Below are 10,520 nucleotides of genomic sequence, written 5' to 3'. Positions count from 1 at the left end.
AAGGCTGAACCATGAAGAACTGGAAAATCTAAACAGACCGATCACCAGTAACAAAATTGAATCAGTCATCTAAAACCTTCCCAAAAGCAAAAGTCCGGGACCAGATGGCTTCACTAGTGAATTCTACCAAACCTTCAAAGAGGATCTAATACCAATTCTGCACAAACTCTTCCAAAAAATTGAAGAAGAGACAGTACTCCCTAACTCATTTTATGAGGCCAACATTACCCTGATACCAAAACCTGGTAAGGACAGCACAAAAAAAAAAAAAAACTACAGACCAATATCTCTGATGAATACCGATGCAAAAATCCTAAATAAAATTCTAGCAAATCGAATACAACAATGCATTAAAAGATTATTCATCACGACCAAGTGGGGTTCATCCCCGGGGCACAAGGATGGTTCAACATACGCAAATCCATCAATGTGATACATCACATAAACAAAATAAAGGACAAAAATCATATGATTATATCAATTGATGCAGAAAAAGCATTTGACAAGATACAACATCCATTTATGATTAAAACACTTAATAAAATGGGTATAGAAGGAAAATACCTTAACATAATAAAGGCCATATATGACAAGCCCTCTGCTAATCTCATAATTAATGGAGAAAAACTGAAGCCCTTTGCTCTACGTTCAGGAACACGACAGGGATGTCCCCTATCACCTCTGCTTTTCAACATAGTGTTGGAAGTCCTTGCCAGAGCAATCAGGCAAGAGAAAGAAATAAAAGGCATCCAAATTGGGAATGAAGAAGTTAAATTATCACTCTTTGCAGATGACATGATGCTATATATAGAAAACCCTAAAGACTCCACCAAAAAACTATTAGAAACAATCAACGAATACAGTAAAGTTGCCGGCTACAAAATCAACGCACAAAAGTCCATTGCCTTCCTATATACTAACAATGAAATCTCAGAAAAAGAAATACAAAAAACAATTCCTTTTGCAATTGCAGCAAAAAGAATAAAATACCTAGGAATAAACTTAACCAAGGATGTGAAAGACCTATATGCTGAAAACTATAAGACATTTTTGAAAGAAATTGAAGAAGACACAAAGAAATGGAAAGACATTCCGTGCTCATGGATTGGAAGAATCAACATAGTTAAAATGGCCATATTACCCAAAGCAATATACAGATTCAATGCAATCCCCATCAAAATCCCAATGGCATATTTTAAAGAAATAGAACAAAAAATCATCAGATTTGTTTGGAACCACAAAAGATCCTGAATAGCCAAAGCAATCTTAAGAGAAAAGAACAATAATGGAGGTATCACACTTCCTGACTTTGGCTTGTACTACAGGGCTACAATAATCAAAACAGCATGGTATTGGCAGAAAAACAGACACATAGACCAATGGAATAGAATTGAGAACCCAGAAATAAAACCACATAAATATGGACAGATAATTTTTGACAAAGAAGCTAAAAACATACAATGGAGCAAAGACAGCCTCTTCAATAAATGGTGCTGGGAGAATTGGATAGCCACGTGCAAAAGAATGAAACTGGACTGCTATTTGTCACCATGTACCAAAGTTAATTCAAAATGGATCAAAGACTTAAGCATAAGACCTGACACAATAAACTGCATAGAAGAAAACATAGGTACTAAACTTATGGACCTTGGGTTCAAAGAGCATTTTATGAACTTGACTCCAAAGGCAATGGAAGTAAAAGCTAAAATAAACGAATGGGACTATATGAAACTTAAAAGCTTCTGCACAGCAAAAGAAACCATTGACAAAATAAAGAGGCCACCAACTGAATGGGAGAAGATTTTTGCAAACAGTGCCTCCGATAAGGGCTAGTATCCAGAATATACAAGGAACTCATGCAACTCAACAACAAAAAACAAACAACCCAATTCAAAAATGGGCAGAGGACCTGAAGAGACATTTCTCCAAAGAGGACATACAAATGGCAAATAGACATATGAAAAAATGCTCAACCTCACTAATCATGAGAGAAATGCAAATCAAAACCACAATGAGATGTCACCTCACCCCAGTCAGAATGGCTATCATCAACAAGACAAATAGTAACAAGTGTTGGAGAGGCTGTGGAGAAAAAGGAACCCTCATACACTGTTGGTGGGAATGCAGACTGGTGCAGCCATTATGGAAGGCAGTGTGGAGGTTCCTCAAAAATTACGAATAGAATTGCCATATGACCCAGCAATCCCTCTCCTGGGTATCTACCCAAAAAATCTGAAAACATTTAGAGATAAAGACACGTGTGCTCCAATGTTCATTGCAGCTTTGTTTACGGTGGCCAAGACATGGAAACAACCAAAATGTCCTTCGATAGATGAATGGATAAAGAAGTTGTGGTATATATACACAATGGAATACTATTCGGCAGTAAGAAAAGATGATATAGGAACATTTGTGACAACATGGATGGATCTTGAGAGAGTAATGCTGAGCGAAATAAGTCAGACAGAAAAGCAGCGAACCATGTGATTTCAGTGATATGTGGTATATAAACCAAAAACAACAAAAGAACAAGACAAACAAATGAGAAACAGAAACTCATAGACACAGACAATAGTTTAGTGGTTACCAGAGGGTAAGCGGGGTGGGGGTGGGAGATGAGGGTAAGGGGGATCAAATATATGGTGATGGAAGAAGAACTGATTCTGGGTGGTGAACACACAATGGGATTTATAGGTGATGTAATACAGAATTGTACACCTGAAATCTATGTAATTTTACTAACAATTGTCACCCGAATAAATTTAAAAACTAAATTAAAAAAATAATATTAGCTCTGTGTTCGCAAGGCCTTTATATTTAGACTTGCTTCCTCCTTCTAACGATTTCTAGGAAATATGGATCTATAGAGAATGGTGGTTTCCATGGAAAATGTTCCCTCATATTTGTTTTCTCAAATTCACTTCAGATATACATAGCATGGTTTACTTTTTCAGTACCAGTACCACAATAAATTTAGGTTGTGGCACCACCGCAGAACTGATTTAAAAAGTTATCTCACCCACCCTGGTTAGAAAAGGGGTAATTTTTTATTCTAACTGCAGAGAGCCAACTTCATAACCACCCCCAAAACTGTAGGAAAAGAGTTGACTTATTAAAATACAGCCACAAAACCTACACACCTTGGATGTAAATAATTAAAACAGATGAGCAGAATATTTGATTCTTAGACACATGTGAGTCTTTCCAGGGCATAGCATACACAAGTAGGAACACATACATACATACATGTGTGGCGTGGTTTGTGATTTATAGTTTTCACACACAATTCATTTTTATGTACCAGTGCAATTAAGTAATAGGGTATGTTTTACAGCTTTTTAGATAAGCAAATTAAGGCTCAGGGATGTTAAGCGACCTCACAAAAGTCACACAGCTAGCTGGTAAATGCTTAAGCCTGATATGAGTTCTTCCTTTAGTTCCAAATTCCATGTTATTCTGCCACCCTTAGACTGTTTGTCTGTGCTTTCATTGTCCAGATGTAAAATGGAAGATTTTCAGTATACTAGGATGCTGTTCTCAACCCTCTGTGTTCTTAAGCAATATCAATTTTTCACCGACCGACGGAAAATGTGAACACCTTATTGACACTTCACGTACTTTTCCCTCTCCTGGACTAATTAATTAAAGGGGAAGAAAAGTTACCTATTCCCAGAGGACCTGACAGTGCCATAAAGGTGTGCCGGAGACTGCTGACACATTGTTGCACTCTCTTAGGAGACTGAGAAGCCAACCGTCTCAGCTTTCTCTTCTGAGCAGTGGCTGGGGAGAACAGAGAGCAAGACAATAGCCTCTTGTTTAGTTTTATTAATTTTGAGGGCGGGTAGGATTGGATCGACAGCGCAAGTCACCAATCGCAAGCGAATCCTAGGCCGGGATTAGCCAACCCATAGTTGCAAACGAACAGTGGATGGGATTTACCCTTTCTGGGCCCACTCCGCGGGGGCCGGCCCTCCTAGCCCGCCCAGGGGCGGAGGCTGCGCACAGTCCCGCCGACGCCAGCCCCGCCGCCAGCGCGGCCCGCCCCTAGGGGTAGGGGCTTGCGATGTCGGTGTGGTGGAAGGAAGCAGGAGTCTAGGGAGAGCGGAGGAAGAAAGGAGGATGTCTTGCAGAACTGCGACCTGGGTGGGGGCCTACTGGTAATAAGAAGCAAGTAGGGAAGGAACATGAAGAAGCGTTGCTCCTTCCTGCATTATTTTAAGCAGGCTTTGCAAAAAGCTGCCTTTCACCATTTCTATTATTTGTTTTTCTTCCTCCGGCTGTGGGGCGGGGAGCTTCACTGGCCCTGTCACGCGACTCTGCTCCGCTGTTGCCGTAGATTATTATTGTAGTCTTTGTAAAACCCTTCCCTTCCTCCCAGCCAGTCCTTGAGTGGATTCTCAGGGCTACTGTAACCGATTTGTGCCAGGCTAGTGGGAAAACCAGAGCGAGAGCCCCCTGCCTTTGCCCGAGTGGTCAGACCCGCCATTCAATTGCTTGAAACTTCCCCGCCCTCTAGCCCCACCTCTCTTCCGCCCTCTCCTTCCAGGCGCCAGGCAGGCCCCCTCCCTTCTTTCCCCGCCCTCTACTCCGCCCCCTCCCTAGTCCACTCCCGGCTCCTGGGCGGTCCTAGCGGCTCACCGCAAGAAGAAAAGCCACCCGTTCGCCCCCCTCCCCTACCTCTCATCCTTTTCCCAGGAGCTGCCCTCATCGCAGTCACGCCCCTTCCTTCCGAGGAGCTTTCTGACTGCCCAAGCTGGTAGACCCCTGATTTATTTCTCCATCTCCTCTCTCTTTGGCTTTATCTTCTGTTAGTTCTCACCACTCCCTCCACCCCCACCTCCAGTCTGTCTCGTCTCCGACTATCCTCTGCTCCACCCTTTGGCCCGGTATCCTGCCTATCCACTGCCACCAAGGAGAGCCCGGAGGGAGCAGCGAAAAGGGAGCAGCCAGGAATTGGGGCTTTCCCCCTGCCCATCTCTGGCCTCTGGCCTGGGACCGAAGCCACTTGAGCGAGTAGAGACTCGTCACCTTGTCTTCGTTGCCTTCAGGGGTAGGAGACGCGTGGTTACTTTTCGCGGGGTAACTGGGGCAGGAATCCATGGTGGCATGAACTTGATCATGCCCTCGGCATAAGTGAGTCGATCTACATGCGTGCAGGTATGCCCGTGTGTTCTACACCCTTTGCAGTTGGCCATGAGTTTTTCGAGATGTGCAGCAAGTTAAATCGGTTAAAAAGTGCGTGCTTCTTTCCCGTCGGAGATGCTAATGGGTACCACAACTTGATGGTACTTTTACTTACTTGCCTCCCGGGGTCTTTGTAGGTCTCTAGGTAATTAAACACAAAAGAAATTAAAGACCTGAGGGAACTCGAGGTCTACATTTAAGCTCAACGAGAAAGTCCATTCTTATCTCAGATTGCTAGATGTGTTCCTCCTAAATTCTTAGGGTTGGGGTGGGGGCCTTGAATTCTTGAGGTCTTAAAGTCTGGCAGAAATCTACAACGAACGCTACACTTTTTTGGGGTGTGTGTGTGTGTGTGTGTGTGTGGTGTGTTGAAGAGGAGGCTGTCCCTTATCTGCTTTACATGTTAGTGACTTGTTTTGCGGGATCATGCAGGTGTGTCTTGAGGGTCTCAAACCTGTGTCATTGTTGGTGCTTCAACAGCAAGATGGATTTACAGATAATATGAAAATATATATTGATATATTTTCGATAGGATAAGTGAGAGGGGAAGTGGCAGTCTTTGTAGACTGTGAGCAGTCCCTGGTAAAGTGCCACTAATAATTAATAATAATTTGCAGCAAGGGACTAAATAGAATCAAATGAGATAGGTAAGGAAAAGTTTGTGAGAAACAGCATTTCTAATCTCTAGCATGTACTTTAGAAAGAATTTTTCAACACCTTGGAGTATCTAATTTAGTTCTCTTTCCTCCTCCCTTCCCTTTCCCCCCCACCCCAAGAAGAATGGAAGTTGGGAAGCAGTTTATTTTGTTTTAATATAACCCCCTTCTCCCATTGAGAGAGGAAGATAATTGCTGTGTTTCCCCGAAAATAAGACCGGGTCTTGTACTAAGATTTGCTCCAAAAGACGCATTAGGGCTTATGTTCAGGAGGTGTCATCCTGAAAAATCATGCTAGGGCTTATTTTCCGGTTAGATCTTTTTTTCGGGGAAGCACGGTAGTCACCATAATCTTTAATAATGGAGGGATAAGGTTGTTTAAGTCTCCTTGAACCAGACTTTGTAAAAAGTCCTTTCTCAGGCCAGCCTTTGTGAAGCCTTCTCAGTTAGACCTTCCAGAACCCTCATTTAGTAGCTAAGAATAGTGTAAGATACCATTTTGGATGCAGGGTAAATTTTCACCCATGTGCCACCTATCTCCAATTGGGCAGGCATGGCAAACTTAGAAGAATGGTGGTATTCAAAGATCTATTACCAAGATATCCCCAACCCATTGCTTATTTGGCAAAAAATTATTGACATATTTTTAAATAATTTCACTGGTTGATTTTGATGGGGGGAAAGGAAAGCAGGAAGGGAAAGGGGACGTTACAGCTTACAGGGCGACAATTTTAAAGGCTATCGTGTTTCAGATCAGCTGGGAAGGAAAAGTTGGCCTGACCAAAACTACATTTTATAACTGGCCTGGGACATTTTAATAGCCAGGTGGTTGTAGAGTAGTTGCATCTATTTCGAGATGATAACTCAGGTTCCAGCTATTCTGTATGGGTTTATCCGGTGTCATTTACAGACACTTTCTGGCACTACATCATACTTCGTTTTAAGATACTTCTTTCTTTGGAAAGGTCTGGCTATGTAAAATTGAAAGTGCTTTTCCTAACTTCATAGTCTAGATATGAAGTAAACCTCTGACCAGGCTTGTATATAGCGTAATTTTTCTTACGAAAGTTGTGGATCTCTTTACCTATTTAAAAGATTTTAGAAGGGAATTTAAAAACTCATATTCAATATACTCTTTTGTATTTGGAAATTGAAATCTCATTTCTGGTTTGTGAAGTAGGATTCATTCGACTAATGCATAATCAAGGCATTTTGTGGAGTTGCTTTATCTGTCGTTTTATAAAGAATCAATCAGACTCCAGAATGCCTTAAGAACAGTCTATTCAGAAAGCAGAGGGATGGATGCTATGATCTTGAAGTCCCATTGAGTGCCAGAATTCTAAGTGAGTACATCGGTTTCTGTGTATCTCCTAAGAGCCCTCTCCCAGGACCTGTGCCTTCTTTAAAAGGGTGTCTTTGTAATTAAGCAGCTCTTCTCCCCCATCTCCCTTTCTTCCTTTGATCCAGCTTTTTAAGGCCTTTTTTCCATTTAGAGACAAGAGGAGTTTCTCACACTCTCCTACTTCCCGCTTAAGGTTTCTTTCTCTTTCCCCCAGAAAAATAGTCTCCCAGAGTTCTCAGGATGGCTAGAAGTTGTTTTGTTTTGTTGTTGGGGGGTGGAGGTTACCAATGAAGAGGAATACAGGATATATTACCTCTTGGGAAATGCTTGTGACCAGGTAGTTTCCTCTATGGAGACTGAGCATTTGCAATGCATGAGAGCAGTCTATTCTTAGGGACTGCATGGAAGAAATTGTCCTTTGCACCCATTAAGCCCAGCTTAAAACCACTGAAAGGGGCAGACAGAGGTGTGTGTGGTCGTGGTCAAGCCTTTTAGGATGGCAAATGGGCATATGTTCCCAAATCTGTTACATCACTTCTTTTCCCCACGATTCACTGGGTTTGGAGAGCTGCTGGACAAGTTAATTAGGTTGGGACTAAACCAATTTGTTCATAATTGTGCTCATTGATTTCCTGTCTCCAGGAATTTTTCTTTTGGTAGTTTACTATGACATGTTGTCTTTATTCTTGCTTACTTTGTTCTTTGATGCCTTTTGTAAACTTTGGTCCAAAATCTAGGATCCCACCCTCAAGTCAAAGGTTAGAATTTGGTCCCAGGAATGAAGAAGGCATTAAACAAGCTTCCCATACTACATTACTCTGCTCCACAGTGGGCTTTGGACTCCTCTTAACTCAGAGAGAGGAGGAAAGTCTTCCCTTCCACTCATTACACAGAAAAATCTGAACTGAAAAAAAAGAAACAGAAGGAAAATAAGAGGTCATTTGCTTCGTGAAAGAATCCACTGGAGGTTTCTTTGAAAGAACTAGCTTTCCTGGTTAGTGCCTTTGAGCTATGACTTGATATATAAAAATTCCTATAACTGGGCCTTCTCAGAAACACATTTATTGCATAAAGGAAGACATTAGAATTTTGTTGTAATGACTATTGCTTGAATTAAGTGAGGCCATTATTTGGCTTTTGAAATCATTTTTGTTATATGGGTTGGAGTTAATTGTCTAAATCATTCTAGCTTGTACTAATGCTGGCCACGTTTAGCCCCAGCCTACAACCACTTATAAAAGGGAGGTAGTATGACTTTCTGGAGATGAATCAGACTATGTAGATTTTGGTAAGTTTAAGGTTGGCACTCCCTACCCCATATAGGTTAAAAAAATAGTTCTAGTTATTGTATTTCAGTAGCCCAAGAATACAGAAAATTATTTCTGGTAAATAACAGCAACTAATGCCATTTTAAATTGAAGAATCTATAATAAGCTTTCCTAGTGAGCTTATTGTTGAGAGGGAACTAGGCTCTTCACCCACCTCTAACTCAGTTTTACCACCCTTGGCAAGTTTCCTGCTCTGTAAATTGTGAGGGTCACAAAGAGTGATTTTGAGAACCAGTTCTCAAAAGTTTATGGTTCTCTTCCTATGCCTCAGTTTCTGGTGTGAGTATGAATGATTCCTACTAGAATGCGGTGCAACAGTTGTTAGAAATACGATCATGTAGTCATCTGGATTTTTTTTTTCTTCACTTCATTTATTTTTATGATAAACATTATTTTTGAAACATCTTTAAACTATCCACCATTTAAAAAACATGATTAACTAGTGGCTAAAATGATGGTGATACCTTCATGAAACATAGCCAGAATTAAAGTGATAGTCATACCTATTCAACTATACCTATTTTTAACGAAGAAATTCATATGTAATACTAAACAGTATGCATTTTAGAAAGATATATCCGAAATACACAGTGGTTACCTCTAGGCGATGGGATTACAGGTATTGTTTTTTTCATTTTCTTTCCACTTTCAGTATTCTTTTTGATATTGATTATGTAATACTTTTAAGGTCTGTGGGAAATTTTCCACTTGGATTTTTTTTAAAGCCTATAAAGATATATCAGTGTAAATGCATTGTGTTTTGTATTTTAACAACACATCAAATAAAAAAGCTAAGACCCCACCCAAAACATCATTAAGATCCCATAATTGTAAGAGATCACCTGCTTTCATTTTTTTTCTAATTCCTTTCAGTACTTATTTCTGTATGTATGCGATTTTTACATAGCTATTGTCATAGAAATGTCCACTGTCTCTTTTAAATAAGAGCCTATCTAAGACGTACCTGCGTAAACCTTTGTGGAGGAGTGAAGTCAGAACCTGACTGAGTATACATGAAGAATCACATATGTACATTTATTCCTCAAATGCCAGGAGAGACTAACAGATTTAATAAGTAAGTAATCATTCAACACTTTGTGTGATTTAGGCATGTTCATGTATCTAGTGAGACAGTTAATTCTACTCCCTTGAGCTCCCCTCACCCATTATTTTTTAAGCAAAAAGAAACTAAGTTTTACTGTTTACTTTGTCTAAATCATTAGCAATGATTCTCAAATCACTGTATCATGATATCCCATCAAGAAAGTACAGATTTGGGTAGACTATGAAATCTCCCAAACAATAAAGGAAAAGCAGGAAAGCACAAATGCTTTGTTTTATACCTTTGAAAATAATGTTTAAATTAGACTGAAAAATATTAAAGGAACTATGAACTTTAGACAATTAAGTAAAAGACATGTAGGTTTAGCAGGATAACCCACACATAATGGGTTCTTCATTTGAGACATTTACCATATAGTGAAAGTTCAGTTACATGGTCCTTTAATTTTCCTTTGATTCAAAAGATAATATACATATGATCTCCAATTTTGGATGGAATCATTGCTGGAAAGTTATATTAAATTTCTTTAACTGGAATAGCAAGGTGAAGTATGGGTTTTTAGTACTTAGTACCAAGTTCAGTACAGGGACATTTTTATGATATATGTTCATGGGGAAAATGCAATGGATATATTTGCTAATATCTTCTAAGGTAATTTTTGCAAATCTACTTTTTAAAAACTCTATAGGCTGTCCTTGACATGTGTAAAGTCACTTTCACTACTGCTCCAACTCCATGAAATATCATTAGACTGTGTGAGTTGAAGCCAGGATCTGGGTTTCTCTGCCCAACCCTCCCTGACTTGCCATGTGACCAAGAGTAAATGAATTAGCTGCTCTGAGTTTCAGTTACTCTTCTGGGAAGCAAGGATATTAATACTTCACAGGGGTATTTAGGCATGCTTCATATTGGGCATATGCTTTGAGGTCATTGGATGAAAGGTGTTG

The 10,520-nt window shown here is 40.1% G+C and overlaps 1 protein-coding gene across 9 annotated transcripts in view; it reads left to right on the top strand.

Annotated features, from left to right (window-relative positions):
• Positions 1–4,041: 4,041 nt before the first annotated feature.
• The window catches only part of AMOT (angiomotin), a 90,857-nt gene continuing 84,378 nt past the window's right edge, over positions 4,042–10,520 (top strand). For 2 of the 9 annotated variants that reach the window (XM_074323485.1, XM_074323484.1), the window contains exon 1: positions 4,042–5,050. Coding sequence is in view for 2 of the 9 variants with exons in the window: in XM_074323478.1 (XP_074179579.1) it covers positions 5,148–5,157 (10 nt within the window). In the remaining 7 variants the exon portion in view is untranslated. Of the gene's footprint in view, positions 5,158–9,021; positions 9,586–10,520 lie in introns of those variants that run through there. The other 7 variants (XM_074323478.1, XM_074323482.1, XM_074323483.1 and 4 more) reach the window with 4 other exon arrangements.

Source organism: Rhinolophus sinicus, chromosome X (assembly GCF_036562045.2).
Source record: "Rhinolophus sinicus isolate RSC01 chromosome X, ASM3656204v1, whole genome shotgun sequence".
Lineage (NCBI taxonomy): Eukaryota > Metazoa > Chordata > Mammalia > Chiroptera > Rhinolophidae > Rhinolophus > Rhinolophus sinicus.
This window is presented reverse-complemented; position numbering and strand designations above follow the sequence as displayed.